The sequence below is a fragment of the Peromyscus eremicus genome, chromosome 4, assembly GCF_949786415.1.
Source record: "Peromyscus eremicus chromosome 4, PerEre_H2_v1, whole genome shotgun sequence".
NCBI lineage: Eukaryota > Metazoa > Chordata > Mammalia > Rodentia > Cricetidae > Peromyscus > Peromyscus eremicus.
Window position 1 is genome coordinate 2,710,653 of NC_081419.1, and position 21,031 is coordinate 2,731,683.

The 21,031-nt window shown below is 48.4% G+C and overlaps 1 protein-coding gene across 6 annotated transcripts in view; it reads left to right on the forward strand.

The window, feature by feature from the left end:
- Ak8 (adenylate kinase 8) overlaps positions 1-21,031 on the forward strand; it is a 121,628-nt gene that overhangs the window by 85,844 nt on the left and 14,753 nt on the right. Inside the window, exon 12 of one of the 6 annotated variants that reach the window (XM_059259910.1) lies at positions 17,783-17,855. The exons of the other annotated variants lie outside the window; for them this stretch is intronic. Within the exon in view, the coding sequence (XP_059115893.1) occupies positions 17,783-17,840 (58 nt within the window). The 3' untranslated portion in view covers positions 17,841-17,855. Of the gene's footprint in view, positions 1-17,782; positions 17,856-21,031 lie in introns of those variants that run through there. 6 annotated transcript variants of the gene reach the window in all.

Below are 21,031 nucleotides of genomic sequence, written 5' to 3' on the forward strand. Positions count from 1 at the left end.
GAGGTTTTATTGAGAGCTTCCTGCAAGGCTTTTGCTCTGTGCCCTTAGCTATCTCCACCCTATCAGACTCATCGGGATATAGGGAGCCTTCCCCAACTTGGCCTTGCTGGCCTCAGAGAGGAGGCCCTAATATGACTCACCCCACTGGCTCGTGTGGTGCCTGTTTCTAGGGCTGCCAGGTCCTAGAAACTAAGCTCTGGCTTTAGTGGCCTTGGCCCTTCAGTATTTGTGAGGTGACTGGTAATCTTGGGCCCTGTTACTGTTCTTGACCCAACCCCCTGCCAGTCTTGGTGGAGACCCTGTACATCCCCTGGCATGTTTGCCGGGGCAGAGCTTGGGGTGGGCAGTTATCTGATGATAACCTGATTCGGTCAGGGGAACTGGCCGTTCTGTTGTCCCAGGTCACAGACAGGGCCCGGGCCACCTTCCGGCCTCCCTGCCCATCCCCGCTACTTTGTCACTGCAAGCCCAGGACACTGGGCTGGCTTTTCTCATTCCGTGACTCAGATCAGAAAAGCCACACCCAGAAGTGCCCAGGCAGCAGCTGGCTCGCCCTCCTCATGGCACTGAAGAAGAAATGGAGGCTCAGAGGGACTAAGCCAGTCCCGGGCACTACTACTGTTGTTGATTTGGGGTGAGCCTCCTCCCCAGCTGGGGGCCTGGCAGTGGTCTGAGTTGTTTTGCCTTTGCTTTAAATGTCATATTCTACACGTGAGGGGCAGAGCTACCCACCAGGCCTTCCCAGCCCTTGTTTGCTCCCCTGCCCAGCCGTAAGGTGGGTCACGGCTGTGGATCTTGGGTGGACTGGATTTCATTTTACCTGGTGGATTCTCCATTGGTTGTTTTAGCTTTGTGCCAGATGTGGCACTGGGCAGGAAGCTCTGGGAGGGCCGCCCTCCCTCCCTCAACAATAATTAGCCTTGTAAGACTAATGGAGGAGATCGTGTCTAATTACCCCATTGAAGGCCCAATTATGCGATTAGCTATAAGCTAATGATGAGAAGAGCCTCTCATTTGCATAGCATTAAGTTAATTGCACCATAAGCGGAGGGTCGGGTGGGTGATGACGGCAGGATTGTGTTTCTGAAAGGCTCCTAATGACCGGAGAGGACTGTCCGCTGACAGCTTTATTAATTAACAGCGATCTGGTTTCAGGCTGGAATGGCACGCGGCAGTCAGTGCAAGGCTAGGCTTCTTGGAAAACGAGGAATAGGGTGGTAGGGGCTTGCTGCTGGTTCTCAGGCACAGCCCCTACCAGGCTAGAGGCAAGCTCATGGGTGCCTGCAGGAATTATTCTGGAAAAGTGTTCCCACTCTTGCTGGGCCCTTCTGGCTGTGCTTGCACCCCCTGGCTGTTCCCTGACCTTCGTTTACTGTGCTTCTGTGTGAGCCAGGCTGGGGATCTGGCGCTACCTGTGGTCCCTGCCCAGGGAGCTTCCCCAGAGGGTCCCTCTGCTGCCTAGCCCATTTCCCTGTGTGTAGAGTCAGCACCAAGTAAGTCAGCCTGGCTGCTCATGTTTGTCAGAGAGATATTCACAGTGTGAATAATCTTGAGAGATCCTAAAATGAATAAATAAATTTCAAGATTCCTAAAGACTTGCGGGGGCCTGGAGCTCGAAACCATGGGCCAGGGAGCAGCAAGCAGGGCCCTGCTGTATTGTGATTTTGATGCCTCCTCCCAGGAGGTTGGCCACCATGGATTTCCACCTTCCACTGTCCTTCTTCCCTCAGCTCGCCTGGCCTCTGGCCCCTGGCCTTATCCCTGGCCTTAGGGACTCTGTCCTGGTCACTGTTTGGTAAATGAATAATGAAAAACAACCAAAGCAGATGGCTGGGCAAAGACCCAGTGGCTTCCCGGTGAGCTGTAAGACAGTAGCTTTTAACAAATAGAGTCACTGGTACTTGTGGTCCAGCTTGGTCCCTCGTCTATGAACTCTTGTAACACGATCTGTACCTGGAGCCTATATAACCCCCTAGCCACCAGGAAGTCTTACACTGTCACACAGGTTGACAGGGCATCCGAACGCCCTCTGTTGGCAGAGGGCTCAATTGTTTTTAGCTTTTTCGCATGATAGATGTTGATGTAGCCACCATTGTTATATTTGGATTTGGTTTAGGCTTCTTAGGAAGAATTCACAGAAATAGGATTGCTGTGCCAACTCAAAAGCTAATACTCTTTTAATTGAAAGGGTCAGGGCTGGAGAGCTGGCTCAGTGGTTATGAGCACTCACTGTTCTTGAAGAGGATTTGGGCTCAAATCCCAGCACCCACATGATGCCTCACAACCATAGCTTCAATTCCAAGGGATCTGACGCCCTCTTCTGGCCTCCTCAGGCACTTGCATCCATGTGGTACATATAAATGCACATAAACATACACAGAGACATATAATTAAAAATAATACTACAAATAAATAAATCTTTAGTTGAAAGGCTGAGTATTTGTTGAAAAAGAAACCTTAAAGGAACAATTGAAAATTAATGATTTTAAACTTCTAAGTTAAGGTAGGAAAGCAATAAACCCAAAGACCATCAAGAAATTGCAATAAGCCAGGTGGTAGTGGCACACACCTTTAATCCCAGCACTCAGGAGGCAGATGCAGGGGTATGTCTGTGAGCTTGAGGCCAGCCTGGTCTACAGAGCGAGTTCTAGGACAGCCAGAACCATTACACAGAGAAGTCCTGTCTCAAAAAACAAACCAACAAACAAAAGAAGGTGCAGGACTGAGCAGAGAAAAGTCCCAGCTCCCAGAGGCCAGAGGTCGGCTCTTCGACAGAATTAATAAGGTTGGGAAATTTCTAGCCAGATTGGGCAGTAGGAAAATAAAAGGATAAACAAGTTTATAATACAATAGAAATCGTTAACACAATCCTTATAGAAGTGATTAAAATGATAAGAAAAATGTTACCGATAACTTAGCACAGTCAATTTGGAAAGATTAGCAAAAAGGACATATTTTTAGGAAAAATATCTTACAAATATTCACATAAGAAGATATAGAAAAATCGAAACTGGGGATTGAACTTAGGACCTTATAGTGCTCTGTACCATGAGCAACCTCCCCAGCCCATCCAATTATAACTACTTATAACTACAGAATAAATTAAACACAAATTTCCTCTCCCCCAAACACTGGGCCCATATAATTTTTATAAGGGAAATATACTAAAACATCTACAATATCAGTCATCTTTCCATGAATAAACTCTTTCTAGAAGATAGAGACTAAAGAAACACACCACAATACATTTAGCAAGATTAATAGAAACTTACTGTAAAACCCAAGGGTAAAATATGATAGAAAAGATACAAGACACTGAAATTCAATGTGATTCATAAATAGACTCGACAGCTCCTGAACAAAATATTAGCCAATTCAATCCAATCACATAAAAAGACATTCAAGGGCAGTTCAGGCATCAGAAAAGTTAGACTTGAACTCACCATAGTAAGCCTGTTGGGGCAGTATTCCCTTCTCAGGAGGCTGAGGGAGGAGGATAATGGGTTCAAGGCCAGGCAGGGCCATATGAGAGGGCAGGCAGGCAGACAGACAGACAGATTTACCAGAATAATAAGTTAAAGGAAAAAACGCATGGCTATTTAAAAGATGGAAATAAAACATTTGATAATATTAAGTGCAAAACATCACTGGCTATAAATGGAAAGGAATTCTTAACCTGCTTTAGAATATTTTCCCAAACTGTACTGTCTTTGTATTGCTGTGAAGAGACACCAAGACCTCTGCAACTCTTATAAAGGAAAACATTTAATTGGGGCTGGCTTACAGTTCAGAGGTCTAGTCCATTATCATCATGTCAGGAAGCATGGCAGCATGCAGGCAGACATGATGCTGGAGGGGTAGCTGAGAGTTTTGCATCCAGATCAGCAGACATCAGGAAGAGAGAGGTGCACTGGTCCTGGCTTGAGCATATGAAACCTCAAAGCATGCCCCCAGTGACACACTTCTTCCAACAAGGCCACACCTCCAATAATGCCACCCCCTATGAGCCTTTGAGGACCATTTTTCATTCAAAGCACCACATATACCAAACAGCCCTCATTAGGGAAATGTTCAAAGCATGTATCAAGTTTGAGATGATTTCCATTTCTATGATACACTACCATAATAGTGAAGCATCAATAAGAAGAGTAAATGTTATGGAATACAAGAACCAGAAGCCCCTGTCTGTAGAATTATATTTGTTTACATTAAGAAAACCCCAAAGAGTCTATGACAGGGCTGAGGATGTGGCTCAGTTGGTAGAGAGCCAGGTTCAGGTTCATGAAGCCAGGTTCAGTCCCCAGTGCTGCATGAAATTGAGTGTGAAGCTGCATGCCTATAGTCCTAATCACTTGGAAGTGGGGACAGGAGGATCAGGAGTCCAAGGTCATCCTAAGCTATATACAGAGTTGTTGGATAGCCTTCTATACATGAGACCCAAAGTATCTTATGGACTTCTCCATTTACTACAAAGATACTGTTTGAATGGGGAGGGCCTGTGAGATGGCTCAGCGAGGACTTACCCTGCAGCTTGATGATTTTATTTCAGTCCCCAGAACCCCTGTAAAGGTGGAAGGAGAGAACTGACTCCACAAAGTTGTACCCTGACCTCCACACGTATGCCCCATACCATATGCACACAACAATAAATAGTCTAAAAGATTCTGGATGCGATGGTGCACACCGTTAATCCTCATTCAGGAGGTAGAGGCAGGTGAGTCTCTGAGTTCCAAGCCAGCCAGGGCTGCGGAGTGATGGTAGTAGAAGCTTTTGAGCTCATTCTGTGGTTTATGTAGAAAAGCAAAGTGTCGAGAACATTCCAGAAGAAAGGCAAGGTGGGAGGGCTTGCCCTACAAACACCAGGGCTGATTTGAGACAGCAGGTGCCAGCACTGGAATAAACGCTCTAGCCAATGTGATGGAGTGCAGAGCCCAGAAGCAGCTCATACCCGTGAGTACTCCTTGATGTGGACAGAGTGAGAAGCACAGACCAGTGTGAAAATATGAGTTTCCCAATGAATGAGGCCAGAACAGTCGGGTATTCATATGGGTAAAAGCTGAATTAGACAAGTATCTGTACAGAGTGGATGTCTTCCCAAGTCATTCGTAAACCTAAATTGGAAAGAAAAAGGAGTATAGAGTTGTTAGAACACAGGGGAATGGATTGTGATCTTGGAATAGAGCAGGCGTCCTAAAACAGGCTTCAGAGAAGAGGCCAGTCCGTCCCACGATCTGAGAGCTGCTATCTGGACAAAGGCGGGGGTATTCATTACTTTCCTTCTGCTGTGGCAAAATAGCCAGAAAAGCAGTTTCAGGGAGGAGTGGTGATTTGGGCTCATGTAGCTTGAAGAGACAGCAGCAGGAGCCTGAGGCAGCTGGTCACATTGTACCCACACTCAGGAAGCAGGGAGAGATGCTGGCACTTGGCTCATGGGGACTGTACCCACACTCAGGAAGCAGGGAGAGATGCTGGCACTCGGCTCATGGGGACTGTACCCACACTCAGGAAGCAGGGAGAGATGAGTGCTGGCGCTCGGCTCACTTTCTTGTTCCTAGTCACTCAAGGACTCCATGAAGTGGTGCCACCCACAATTAGGAAAGGGCTTTCTATTCAGTTAAACCTCTTTACACACAAAAGATGCATCCTGAGGTTTGTTTCCATGGTGATTCTTTTTGTTTGTTTGTTTGTTTGTTTGTTTGTTTGTTTTGTTTTTTGAGACAGGGTTTCTCTGTGTAGCTTTGCACCTTTCCTGGATCTTGCTCTGTAGACCAGGCTGGCCTGGAACTCACAAAGATCTGCCTGCCTCTGCCTCCCGAGTGCTGTGATTAAAGGTGTGTGCCACCACCACCACCACCACCACCACCACCACCACCGTCCGGCTCCATGGTGATTCTAAACCCTATTAGGTTGACAATCACAATTAACCTTCCCATGACCGGCAAAATGATTCAACAGGTAAAGCTGCTTGCCACCAAGCCTGATGACCTGTGTTCAATCTCTGGGACCCACATGGTAGAAGAAGAGAACTGACTTCCACAACTTATCCACTGACTTCTATACATATACCATGGCATCCTCACACGCACACACACACACAATTTTAGAAAGTCATAAACATGTAACAGTTCTTGTTTTTGTTTGATGATTCAGGGCCTTCACTTATCTCAGGCTGGTCTTGAACTTACAACATAGATGCAGATGACCTTGTACCCTTGATCCTCCTGCCTCTACTTCCCAAGTGCTAGGATTCTAAGTGTGCCACCATATCAAGCCTGTGCAAATCTTCAAGTGGGGAAATACTGTTTTCCTCTCATCCCAGACCTCTACTCTCTTCCCCAGAAGTAACTTCTATTAATAATTTCTAGAGTGTTCTAGAAAATTCTTCCGCATAAATACCAATCTATACATTTGTCTTTATGTTGACATAAAGCATCCATAGGTCAGTCACCTTTCTTTGCAGTACCATAGTGTTCTGTCCTGTGAATGAGTTTGGCCAGGTCCCTGTCGGACAGCATTTGTACTGCATTCTTCCTTTTACTTTGCAAGCAGTGCTACAGTCAGTGTCCCGTATGTGTGGCTGTGTGTTCAGAAACTACCTCTGAATATCTGGAAGTGGAATTACCAAATTGTGTCATGCATGGGTTCCACCCCATGCAGAGAGCTCCTGATGTGCTGTGAGGACAAAGAACCACACAACCAAAGGTGGCATGTGCTTCAGAAATGGCTGTAGCCAAGAGCCAAAGGCTGCCTGCATGTTTAGGGACACCAGGCTGCAAGACTCAGGAACATTTAAATAGCAGTATGAGCAATGGCCTGGGGCTGGCAGTCTGCAGCCCTCCCCAGGTTAGTGGTTCGTTCAGCTCAGTTGAATTCCCACCCCCAGGCTCGGGTTGTAGAAATGTCTGACAGCGTGAAACTTAAACTCTAGGAAGCTTAATTGTTCCCTAGGAGCAGTGATGGGTTTTAAATGTGTCTATGTGTTTTCTTTTAGAATGCCTGCACACCTACAGCAGTTGCTCTGTGTGTGTGTGTGTGTGTGTGTGTGTGTGTGTGTGTGTGCGCGCGCGTGCGTACTCACCCTTCCCTGTGGTTCATATATGGAGGCCAGACATCACGGTTGGGTGTCTTTCTCTATTGCTTTCCACCTTTAAATTTTAAAAATTATTTTAAGGGGTGTTTTGTCTGCATGTATGTCTGTGCCCCATGTGTGCACTGCCTGTGGAGGCCAGAAGAGGGTGTTGTATCCCCTGAACTGGAGTTAGAGATGGTTGTGAGCCACTATGTGGGTGCTGGGTCCTCTGCACGAGTAGCAAGTGATCTCAACCACTGAGCCATCTCTGTAGTCCTGACCAGCAAGCTCCAGAGATCTGCCTGTCTCTGCCTCCCAAGCACCAGGGTTATTACATAAGCCGCTTTTACATGGCTGCCAGGGACCCGAACTCAGGTCCTCACGCTTGCGGAGCAGGTGCTTTACCCACAGAGCCATCCCTCTGGCCCTCGTAGTTACTTTTTAATGTATATGTAGAATATTTAACTAGTAACAATTATTTCCTCTTCTAGCACTTTGAGTGGCCAGCCCCAAGCAACACAAGACTGGCTGGGAAATACTAGGGTCGGTCATGAAAAAAGGCCCTGTTTGCAGAGATGTGCATGGCCACCTTGAGAAGGAGGGAGCTGATGGGCATCAGTCATCTGTGGCAGATGGGCATAAGGCAGAGCTAACTCATGGTGGGCATGGGTCCCTTGAACCTGGTCAGCTCTGCTCTTTACTCGGTTTCTATTGCTGTCCTGTGGGGTGAGGGAGCAGGACAGAGAAGGGGGCTTGAACATGCCAAGACTGTGAATCCTTTTGGAGAACAGTCCTGGAGTCAGGCAGCTGAGTCTGAATTCATGTCAGTAAACAGATGTTCAGCGACCGTGTGCTGTGTTCTAGAGCAGCCTTCATCAGAGTTCTCCTGAGTACCCAGGACACATAGACCAGCTGGCACTCTAGGCCAGGGCATGGGAGCTGGTGGCAGAGCAGACTTCTGGAGCTGCTGGACCCTGAGGATGAGCAAGAAGCTCGTGGGGAGGAGAGATCATGGCTTGACAGAAGAAGGGATAGAAAAGACCAAGGTCGAGGACATAACCAGCCCCATCTCCCTGGCTTACTTCACCATGGAGCCTCAGTTTCTTCATCTCCAGTGTGGGATCAATAGTGCATGCTGTGGGAAGCCGCAGAGGGCATGAATGAAGCAGTGTGCACAGACAGTAATGAGCTGTAGCAATCGTCCATGGAGAACAGGATTAGCCAGTAGACCCCAGGGGGAGCCCCGATGTCTCCATCAGAGAGCCAGTACTGCTGTCAAAAGAATGGGAAGTCCTTTCACCTCATCATGCCACTTCCTCAGCTATAAGAGGGCAGCCTTCTCTCCTGAAACATGCTAGGTGGGTGAAGAGTCTTATGTAGGAGGAGGCAGAGCCAGAGGAAGCCCTTCCTTAGCTCCCAGCCCCGCCACCATCATCCCACACTGTGGAGATCTTTCCCATTAATGGCCCTAACCCTTGTGGCTGCCCTGGATTGAAATGTCAGTCACTTCAGCTGCCCCTGGTCAAACATGTTCAGTTGTCATCTGCCGGGTGCCCACGGCAACCACTGTGGCATAATAGAGACAAGCACAGCACTGAACTGGAACCTGATGGGTCCGGAATTACGTATTTAATTCACAGTTTGAATAGAGTGCTCATAAAATGTTGATCATGATAGAGAGGCTAATAAACACTTCAGATCATAATGATCTGGGGGTTCGGGGGTGGCTTGGGGAAGCAGTTAGTTTAAAGTGGTTCGAGACAGAGAAAATCAGCCAGGCAGAACTCTCCAGACACCAATCCGAGGAGTTGTCTATGTGGGCTTGGTAATGATCTTGAGTGAGCCATATTATGGGTATGTGGATGTTAATTTGAAAGGCACATGCATGGAGGGTTGCGCTGCTGCGTGTGGGCATCGCCCTGCGCCTTGTGCTACTTAGTGGCAGGTGCAGCTTGCCAGAAGGCATCAACATTCAACAGCATCGAGGAAGCATTGCAAAGCCTGAGCCCAGAGGGCAGCCAGGGGCGACTTCAGCTCAGCAGGCCACAAGTGTACCCTGGTGTCGGGGAGGAGCTGTCCAGGGTAGAGAATGTGCCCCAAACCACTGTCCCTGGGCTTGGGTGGAGTTGCTGTGTCGATGGGGAAAGCCCTGCAGACTTGGTGTAGCACAGGTTCCAATCCTGTTTTTGCACATACTGACCACATGACTTGAGAGGGGGCTCACTCTCCTTTTCTGCAAAGTGGGGTCCGTAATGTGCACCTGTGGTAGGAAGTGAATTACCAAAGCCCGTTTTGAGCTCTGAAGTTGGGGACCATCCACCAACTCATGTGGCCAGAAAGATGTCAAGAACAGAAAGATTCTGTCAAGAACAGGATCTTGCTGTGTAGTCCATTGGGGCTGACCTGGAATTTGTGATTCTCCTGCCTCAGCTTCCTGAGTTCTAGGATCATGGCTGTGAACCACCACAGCCAGCTGAGAAAGAACCGAAATCATGTCAGCAGGGTTGTTGGCCTTTGGGGGTGAGAGGGCAGTTCAGGTTTGACTTATGCTTTGGAGAGGGGATCCCTGGCCACTGATCCATACAACACTGGTTTATGAGCCATAAGACAGGAAAAGGTTTCAAGGAATTTGGTTACCATGAACAGTAAGTTTTAAAGTGAGCAACACGATTGCTTAATGAGTGGTCTGGGAAGCTGCAGAAGCCTTTCTCCCCGCCCCCCTCCCCAGCCCTGCACCCAAAGTCAGCTGATGGTGAGCTGACCCCCCCCAGCAGCCTCCTACCCTAGGTGCCATGGAAGGTTGCAGATCTCGTCTTCTGCCCTGAAAACTGCCTAGTCTAGCAGTTCTCAACCTGTGGGTCCAGACCCCTTTGAGGGGGTCGCATATCAATATCCTGAGTATCAGATATTTATATTGCGATTCATAACAGTAGCAAAATTACAGTTATGAAGTAGCAACAAAATAATTTTATGATTGGAGGTCACTACAACATGAGGAACTGTTTTAAAGGGTCGCAGCCTTAGGAAGGTTGAGAACCACTGGGCTAGTTCGAAGCCTGAGTGGTTCTCTCCTGGGGATAATCTTGTGTATGAGACTGAGCTGTTGTTTCTCTGTCCCTCAGAAAGAGAAGAAAAGAAAAGAAATCAGAACTCAAAGGGGCTGGGGGGATGTGCACAGAGGTAACTCTCCGCCTCTGTAAAGGGGTCCGTTTGAGGAAAAAGAAAACAAAACAACAAAAACCCAAAAACCAAACAGAATGAAACAAAAAACCCCACTGGCAATCGGTCCCACAAAACAAAAAACCTCTCCGCTTGGAAATCCTTGAGGATGGGAGGTGCTCACTGGCCAAATGACTGTGGAGTTCGAGGCTCCTGGGGTTCTCTGATTGCGGGAGTCAGAATGCAGCTGCTACTGATGCTCCTACTGTGATAACGTGGGATTTCCAAAAGGACAAACGTTTTACTGACTGAGATGTCTCTCCGGCTCAGGATTAGTGCTGGGAAAGCTCAGACTGTGTCTCCTGCAGAGCTCGGCTCCTTGCATGCTGAATAGTATTCATGGAGGCAGAGAGAGAGCAGGCCTGTCCAGGCTATGCGCAGAGCCTGAGGAAGAGAGGTCAGGGGCCGCAAGGCCTAGCCCACGAGGGACTCTCATGCAGGCTCTGATTGTCTCTCAACACTGTGGGAACTCTGATAAATACGAGTCAGTGGTTCAGAGACAGGAAGGCTGAGGAGGTCTGTCTTGGAGGAAATGAAAAGAGGCAGATGCAGATGCCGAGCCCCCATGGATGCTGTTCTGATTGCCTTCTGCAGTGACATTGGCCCTCTGTGTCAGTCCTCTGTGGCTGGGGCCTGTCCACTGCCTCCTGATCCTGCAGATGAGATTCTTGAGCTGACACGCTTTAGTTGGTGGACATTTGTGGCGTAGCTACCGTATGTCAGGCCCTGTCCCAGGAACTAACAACAAAGCAAGGGCAATGAAGGTGCATTCTGCCCCTGCAGGGGCAGATAGTAAACAAGAACCACGTGGCCCCATCTCCAAAGAGACAAAGGGAGAAGTATGGGCTCAGGGACAGAGTGTCATCTCAGCAGAGTCCTAGAGGTGGCCCTGTGGTAACTCAGGACAGGGACACCCTAGGCTAAGAGCTGGCCTGTGCGGAGCCAGGACCAGCACAGAGGCCTGTGGCCAGGAGTGTGAAGTGAGGACCAGGAAGGCCAGAAAGGCACCTGGCTGACACCTAGGCTGAGCCAGGCTGTCACACAAGGGTGGGTTATTAGTAGGCCATCCAAGCAAGACCAAGAATGTCAGAGCTGGATCAGGTGGACGTAGTAGGAAGGTCATTCTTCTTTTGATTGGCCTGGTGGCCTTGGCCCCTCCTTCTGAGCTTCCTGGGGCCAATCACAGAGTTGATTCAGGAGGCTACAGAGTAAAAATGACCACAAGTACATGATGCCACGTGAAAGAAGATGCTACAAAAGTACACACCATGGGACATCATACATGTGGAATGTTCTAGATTCACAGGCAGAAGGCAGGGCATCTGTGGCAGTGGAGAGGGTGGGCGTGTGGCATGATGAACATACTGGCTGCCACTAACTTGCACCTGTAAAATGACTTGTTTTACAGCCTGTGGATTTCATCTTAGTTAAAAAAATAAATGATGAGGGCTGGTGAGATGGCTCAGCGCATGGAGGCCCTTGCCGCTTAGTCTGACCCCTTGAGTTTGATCCTCGGGACACACATAGTAGGAGGAGAGAACAGGCGTCCGCAAGTTATCTGCTGACCTCTGCAGCACATGGTATGGCTCACCGCACACACACACACACACACACACACACACACACACACACACACACACAGAGCATAATTTTAAAACTTTGTAAATTGATGAAGCCTGACATGGCGACACATACCTGTAGCCTTAGCATCAGGGAGATAGAAACCAGAGGATCAGGAATTCAAGGTCAGCCTGGCCTACATGGCCAGATCAAGGTCAGCCTAGACTATGTGAGACGGTGTCTAAAGGCAAAATAAAAGAACAAAACTGCAGATGATGACCAGACCTGCTTGGAGAGAAAGTGAGAGGAGGTGTGCTAACACAGCTAAGCCCCCACGAAGACACTGCACTGGTGGCCCAACAGCCTGAGACCCTTTATTCCCCAGTAACAGCAACTGCCCCACCCACAGAGTGGGGGCAGCTCTGCCATCTGCATCCTGCCTTCACAGAACCGGGTACAGTGTCTGTCTCACCAGAGAGTGTCCAGTGGTCACCACTCCCACTGGACATTAACTGGCCTGAACGTGGCCTGCCCGTACCAGGGTGTGACCTGGGAAAGCTGGCTGGCTACTGCAAGGCCTAGCTCCCATTCTTATCCAATGGGGACAGTGGTGCCCAGCACCTTCTGGGAAAGACTCCGGAGACGCAGACAGCTGGGGGATGTGCTCTCCCACAGTTGGTGCTGAGGCTGAAGGCTGGTGACCACGCAGGCCCTTTGTGGGAAGGTTACCAAAGGAAGAGATGTGTGCCTCCCCCCCCCAACCCTTAGTTACAGGTAACTTGTGTGTCCAGCCCCCTTGTTCCTTTCTCCCTAACGTGTCACACATATTTTTTTTGTGTGTGTGGTCCTGGGGATTGAACCCAGGGCCTTTGTGCCTGCTAGACAAACACCCTACCCCTGAGCTACCCCCCCCATCACACATCTTAATCTTCTTTGTTTTCAAGGTCTGATCTTTTCTTTGTTACTCTGTTTTTGACTGGACTTAGAAGCGTCCTCTCAGCGAGGACAGCCTACATCTCTTGGCAATCTGTTCCTGGTGTTTTTCTTTGACTTCCTTCGTTGTTTTGGGCAAAAGTTTAGCATATTTGGCAGCCTCCTTATTTTTCTTAGTGTGCTGTTTCTTCAATACGTTGACATTTGTGTTGCAGGACAGTGGAGGAACAAGACGCCGAGTCTTGGTCCAGGGCCTCTTTCCTTCTCTGAGGCTTTCTGACAATAACAGACATCATCATCTTTAGAGAGACTGGAAACTCTTGATTCTGGGGCTCTCCTGGGCTGCAGCTGCTGAGGCACAGTAGTATACGTCAGTCCAAGAGTATTCTGCTCCTCCCTCCAGCAATAACCAAGTTGAGAGCACTTGGAAGCAGCGTTGGTGAGCAGCCTGAGCATGGCTGGCCTGAGGAGATTCCCTGGGGAGGTGTTTGTTGAATGAATGAATGAATAACAGTGGTTGATTTTCCCATCCTTGAGGCATTGAGCTGTACTGAGCTGTTCTCACTTTCTCACCAGCCCCCTTACACCTGGCACTTGGCTCAGACCTATCCTGCCTCTGTCTGTCCTTAGAGTCTAGCAGCTGTATGCCCTTGTTCTCTGTCTGTCTACTTCTGTGGCAGAAGGACACTGGTACCATATCAGGCGGTTTTCTAGGAGAGAGAGGTGTCCTTTGAGCCCTGTATGCCTTAGTTCTGTCTCTGAGGGTAAACCATGTAGCATGCTTGAGCTATTAGGTTTGGTCCTCAGCAAAAGCAAAGCCAGAGCATCTCAATTCTGCAGCAAGGAGAGAGTCTGGCCCAGTCACAGGTGCCACCCCGCTGTGTGTGCTGTTCTTGTTATCTAAAACTGGTACTTTTCCTTTTTAAAAGATGACCTTTGGGAGCTGGGGAGGTGGTTCAGCAGTTTAGAACACTGGCTGCTCTTGTAGAAGACCTGAGTTTTGTCCCCAGCACCTGCGTAGTGGCTCCCAACCATCTGTAACTCCAGTTCCAGGGGATCTCTCCTCTTCTAGCCTCCATGGGCATGGCACTCACATAATGCACATACATCCATGCAAGCAAAATACTCATACACATGAACTAAAAATAAGTATTTTAAGAGAATAAATACAAAATGTGGTGATACATTGTGTACCGTAATAAACTTGCCTGGGGATCAGAGGACAGAGCCAGCCACTAGATTAGAAATAGAAGCCAGACAGTGGTGGCACAGACCTTTAATCCTATTACTTAGGAGGCAGAGATCCATCAGGATCTCTGTGAGTTCAAGGCCACACTGGGAAAAAGGGTCAGGCAGTGGTGGCACATGCCTTTAATCCCAGTTCTTGAGATCTCATGTTTCTGCTTGGGAAGCACACACGCCTTCAATCCCAGGAAGTGACATGGCTGGGTGGAGAACAGTCTATAAGGCGTGAGGAGACAGGAACTAAGCAGCAGTTATACTGAGACCCTCAGGGGTGAAGACTCAGAGGCTTTCAGTCTGAGGATTTGTGAAAACAGGATTGGCTGCGGAGTTGGCAAGGTGAGGTTGGCTGTGGCTTGTTCTGTTTCTCTGATCTTTCAACTTTCACCCCATTATCTGGCTCTGGGTTTGTTTTTTTTTTTTTTTCAATAAGACCATTTAGAGATTCATGTTACAACAAAATAATCTCTTCAGGCTCAGGGTGCGGCTCGGAGTGGCAGAGCATTTATCCAGCAGGTGGTTTCCACTACCCACACCCCATTACAACAACCGACATCTTTCTCTGAGGATTTTATGGCTAATGTTTTTCCTAACTGTAGAAACAGCAAAGTTGCATTGTCAATACAGCAAATAGACCTGTATAAGGTAGACGGCCTCTTGGTTGTCCTCTTTCCTATCCCACCCCCACCTCCACTTGTTCTGATCCCCTGGGCACCTGCACATCTGTCCAGGTTTACTTTCCTTGTCAAGCAAAATCAGACTATTATAATCTCTGCCACTACACTGCTTTCAATATTTTTCAGGTTTTGTTTTTGTATTTTGAGAGTCTCACACTGTAACCTAGGCTGGCCTCAAACTCAAGCTTCGACTGGCAAACTGACAAGTGTATTGGGTTTGCCTACAGAGTATAAGTGAGGGACTACTTACAGGATTATGGGTGACCTCATCAGTCCACCCCAGCACGGGTGCCGATGTCTCTGTCACTACCTAGGTGGAATTCCCCTACTCTAGTCAACCTCTACACACTTGTATTTGCTAGCATCTCCTGAAATCACATATAGCTGGGGTGGGGAGTGGCAGGAGAGTGGCTGGCATCTCAGGTGAGGGTCTAGTGACCCTCCTCATCCCTCCTTCTATGAGGGAACATCAACAGGCTGTATCCTAATCAATGGCTGTTCTTCTCTGAGGACAACATTCTACAGGATCACATAATTTTGCTTGTGTGCAGCTAATATACTTAGAAGCAATTCTGAGTCTTCGGGCCTCAGTTTCCCCATTTATGCGATGGGAATACCATTTGTCTTACAGGATGACATAGGTAGCATCTTCAAAAAACCTATGACAGTGTACCTGGTAAATTATAGTTTGGTTTAGTTTTTAAGCCAGAATATGTTAAACCCAGCTTGACCACCAGTTGCTGGTAACATTTAAGCAGAGGCCCCAAGTGGCTGTTGAAAACCAGGTTAACATTGCTGCTTTAGTTTGCAATTGAAGTGGCTGCTGTCTGGGTTCTTCTCACCTGTGGCCACTGGGTTTGTGCCACCTAGTCCAGGAGAGGCCCTGTGCACATCACCAGATGTCCTGCTGACTACCAAGACTGTCCTTGTAGATAGTACCAGTTGCTTAATTTGACAGCACAGTGTGATTGGGGAACAGAGGCTGACCCCAGCTATGAGGTGCAGGGAGGGGAAGGGTGGAGAAAAGGGATGGGGTCAGTCCCCAGGTGGCGGGCTCTATTGAAACACACTTAGCAAAAGCCCAAGACGTGGGGTTTATTCCAAGTCAGCCCACATACTAAGCCTGGGATTCGCTCCGCTACCGCTCAACTCTAGCATCATCCTCACCCTGCCATAAGTGAGTAAACTATGGCTTCTTACTATCATGCTGCTTTGCCCTCAAGCAGGATGAGGCACTGATAAGTCTGTGACAGGGTAAGATGCTGGCACTGTCCAGGCCTCCCCATAGCTGGGTACATGGGTACATGTAGGAGCTAGAGTGCAGGGTGGTTGATCATGCAGGCTTTTAATTTGTTCATGTGCATGTATGATTGTGTGCATGTCTCTCTCTCTCTCTCTCTCTCTCTCTCTCTCTCTCTCTCTCTCTCTGTCTCTCTGTATCTCTCTCTCTCTCTGTGTGTGTGTGTGTGTGTGTGTGTGTGTGTGTGCACTTTCATTTATAATTCTCTCATGTGAAAGTCAGAATTGGCTTGGAAGCCTAGAGACGACAGTAGGATTCTGGAGACCAACCAGTCAGTCTGTATGGAGGGGAGCTGGGAAACTTCAGAATGGGTGGAGTCTGAAGGCAGCCCCTCCCTCAGACATCCTGCTGATCTGCCACCCCTTTCTCACCTTCTCTCAGCCCTCCCTCTTCCTAGCGTGCCAGGATCTTTTCATGCCTGGGATGGGTACAGTTCCTTTTTGCCCATTTCCTTTCTTGAGCCTTCCAAGCATCTGGTGGCAGACATTCAAGTTTGAGTTCAAGTTTGCCACGATCTGCATTTAATGAAGCCCTGAGTGGCTGCCCTGTACCGATGGACAAAGTCCTAAAGGAGGCACTTAGAGTGGGAAGTTCCCCAGGTGGGCTGCCCTGGGGGGGGGGGACCCCTGGACTTTGGATGTGGACTGGGCTGGGGAGGGCTCACAGGGTAGAAACAACAGGGGATTGCAGAACTCAGTTCCTACCTCCCCTGCACAAAAAGGGAGTCAAGTCCCAAGGGTCCCCAAGGTCATGAAGTCAGCATCTGGAATGAGTGTCTCTAGTAAAACAAAAGGTGATTGACCACGTGCTGAGCCCTTTTAATCACCTAATGGCTGGGGACCTTTGGGTTCCTAGGTTTCTGGTGAGGCCGGGCCAGACACTGTAACGACACCCAGGTTTGGCCTAGCTTCTCCACATTACAGCCACAACACTGACGCAGACAATTGAAGTATTTGAGAACAATGAAATATGCATGGCTATCTGTGACAGCCCCACAAAGTCGGGCAATTAGCTGCGTAATCTGAGAGGGGAGCCGGCCCTCAGCAGCCCGAGGCTCCCCATTAGTTAAATGCATTTTGTACGTCCTCATCCCATCAAATCAACTAACACTTCCTTTAATTGGTTCATGAATTATACAGCCGCCCCCTGCATTATAATTTAATCGCCTGTAAACATTCATAGGGCCCCACCAGTAAAGTGTATCGGCGCTCATTAATTCGTTAATTCCAGCAGATGGAAGGGGAGCTGGGACGAATGGTTTCGGAACAGAGCGCCTTGGGCAATGGAAGAAGGGAAAAAAGGTGGGGAGCCACTTAGGTTTTTTTTTTCAGGGCTGTCAGAAACTCAATCTGTGAGCTGTCAGCAGCCCGGGCCAGTCCCCACCCCCTCCACTTCCTAGACTGCAGGGAAGTGACTGGTGGATTCATAGGGAGGCTTGTCAACTGGCTTTAAACATCAAGCCAGCGGGTAAACCGGGCCCAATGTAAATTAATTCTTGTCTTACGGCCCCCCTCTCTCTGTCCCCATGAATATTTCATGGCAGGCGGCATAAATATTAATTCTAATAGCTCTGCACAGTGGTTATTATTTCTGTTTTATGACAAATATTCATAAAATATTCAAGACCCTTTTTTAGAACATTTACACACTTGATTGTGAATTTTCCCAGTTTCCTGGGGACACTGTAAACATATTGGGGTTCTCTTGATGGACTCTTCCCCCTTAATTAATACCACTGGCTATTAATATTTAATCAGGTTTGTTTTTTTTTTTTTTTTCCAGAAGTAAAGCCTATTACGTTGCTGAGCCAAAGGGTATTTTCTTCCCTTTCTGTCTGTAAAATGGGAGACTTCTGCCCCGGCCTCCTAAGACTCTGACCCCTGGGTGGACTGACGAAGGATGGCCTCCTTGCCTTTATTTTGAAGACCTTATCTATTGCCTTTTAACCAAGTGTCTAGAGACAGCCCAATTAACTGTAGTGAAATTCTTCAGGAGAGAGCTGTAGCTGTTTTTATGCAAGGATTTAACATAATTTTGGAGTAATTAAAGTGTGGGTTTAGGAAACACAGTGGCTGATTCCTTAGGCACGGCAGTCTTTTACAACCTGCGTTGTTTGTCTTTGGCCCCAAGAGGCAGCTAGCGATGTACCACCATCCTCCATGAGGAGGGTGAGGAGGGACTCAGTCCTTGGGCAGCCACAGAGGAACCTGAACAATTAAATCCAGCTACATCCTGTGAGTTAAGTGGCTTCAGTGTTCACTGTGTGGTCCCTAAGTCTCATTAGAGACTTCTGGAATGTTTTAACAACTCGGGGGAATGAATCATGGTTCTCTGACACATAGGAACATGGCAGGGCATCCTGAAGCCTGATGGACCGGGAGCCCAGTCTAGACACAGCACATGACCTGTAGGCCCTTGAAATGGTCAGGATCACAGCACCTATGCAGGTGTCTGTCATGGGGGAGGGTGGGTGCGGTGATGTGTGCCATGCTTAGTACAAATCTCTGGCACATAGTGTCGACAAAGTTTTTGATGGGGATGACAATGGTGGTGATTAAAGTAGTGAAGCTGCTGCTGCTGCTGATGATGATGATGGCAATGGTGACGGCAGTGTTGATGGACTGATGGTGATGGTGGGAGTGGTAAGTGTGATGACAAGGGTAATGGTGGTGATGGTGATGGTGGTGATGACGATGATGATGGTGGTGGTGGTGGTGGTGGTGATGGTGGTAGTGATGGTGATGATGATGGTGATGGTAATGGTGGTGATGATGGTGATGGTGATGGTGGTGATGATGGTGATGGTGATGATGATGGTGATGGTGATGGTGATGATGGTGGTGGTGGTGGTGGTGGTGATGGTGGTAGTGATGGTGATGGTGGTGGTGATAATGGTGATGATGATGGTGATGGTGATGGTGGTGGTGATGGTGGTGGTGGTGGTGATGATGGTGGTGATGGTGATAGTGATGGTGATGGTGATGACAATGATGATGGTGGTGGTGATGGTGGTGATGGTGATGGTGTTGGAGATGGTGATGGTGGTGGTGGTGGTGATAATGGTGATGGTGGTGGTGGTGGTGGTGGTGATGATGGTGGTGATAGTGATGGTGATGGTGGTGGTGAAAATGGTGATGATGGTGGTGGTGGTGGTGGTGATGGTGATGGTGATGGTGGTGGCAATAAACAAAAGGCCAAAGATTCAAACTGAAGCCAAGAAGATTTCAAAACACTTTTGAAATCTTCAAGGAGATGGTCCAGGTAGGCCAGTGGGACAAAGGAAAGTAAGAATTCCTCAGAATACAATGGCTGTAGCAGGCCCAAGGGAAGTGGGCCAGGGAGGGTGAGAACCAGTCTCTGTAGATCTCAGGTGCCTCCCTTGCATTTGTGACAAGGGATGGCAACCATCATGCCTCTGGCCTCCTGAAGGCACAGAGCAGGGGTCACTAGCATGGAGAGAAATAAGCACAGTACAGAGAGGTTAAGGGTACACCTCTGGAAGCAGTCCCAGGGCCACTTCTCAGCTGAGTAACTGTCCAGAGCCTTGCTCTTCATGACCTGTGATGTGTCAATGTGTGATGTGTCCTGGTACCACAGCCTCACAGGGTGTTGTGAGGATTAAGTATGGCAGTGTATCCACAGGGGCCTGCTCAAGGTTCAAGAACCCCATAGGCATGTGGCCAAGTCTTGGCCCACATCAGAAGGGCCATAGTCCTGGCTGGTCCCCAGAGGCTGCAGCAATGTGTTCCAGCTCCTGAGACTCTACTCTGTGCATCATTCCAAGCTCCATACTTAGTGATGTCAAGGAGGCAGCTTGCAGCTAGATTGGGAGAGTTTACACCAGAGAAATGGGCAAATGCTCTAATTTTCAGGGCTCCCCCTGACATGCATAAACCGAATTCCCAGCAAACCGTGAAGCGAGGCTGGGGACAAGGAACGTGTGAGCTTCGCATCCCGCCAATGTCAAGGATGGGGACAAGGACCGTGTGAGCTTCGCATCCCGCCAATGTCAAGGCGTGGTTGCCTTTGCTATTCTAGCGTTTGGTTTTTGTTTTGTTTTTGGAAACAGGGTTCCACTATATTGTCCAAGCTAACCTCAGACCCTTAAACTCAAGGGCATCCTCCTGTGTCAGTCTCCTGAGTAAGCCAGGCATGTTACAGCACCATGTCAGGCTTTTCCTGTACATTTTTAAGTGGCACAGACAATTTCACCTATTTGTTCACTTTTGAGACAGAGTCTCATGTAGCCTAAGCTCCCCTTAACCTGTTGTAGCTGAAGATGATCCTCAAGCCTCCACTTCCTAAAAGCTAGGATTATAGGCGTGCACCACCGTGCCAATTTCTGCAGTGCTGGGGACAGAACCCATGACCTCAAGCATACTACCAATGTAGCTATATTCCCCAGTCCCAACTTTTTCAATTAATATATCATGAGTACCTTTCTGTGCCGGGGAATTTTTGTTGTACTAATGTTCACAAGTCAATGTCTCTGTGTTTCTTCATTTGGAAATCATGGTCATCTCAAACAAGAGGGTCCCACAAGGGAGATGTTTTCAAATCTTTCTGGTATTTTATCACAGTAACTGAAATGAAATTCGAACATCTTCCCACAGCACGTGGGCTGTTTGGTTGGGTTAGCAAGCTAGTGGTCAGAACAAAAGTGTTTGCATTCTCTGAGGGCTGGAGAGATGGTTCTGTGGCTAAGAGCACTTGCTGCCTTTGCAGAGGACTTGGTGCTGGGATTTGGTTCCCAGCACCAACATAGGTGGTCACAAAGCATCTAACTCCAGTTCAGGTCAACGAACACCCTCTTCCAGCCTCTGTGTGCACCAGGCACACGCATGCATGCATGCAGGCACTCACATATACATTTAGAAGAAATACACCTTTTTTCTTTAGAAAAGTATTTGCAAGTTGGGTGGTCAGTGGTGGCACACGCCTTTAATCCCAGCACTTGGGAGGCAGAGGCAGGCGGATCTCTGTGAGTTTGAGGCCAGCCTGGGCTACAGAGTGAGTTCCAGGAAAGGCTCC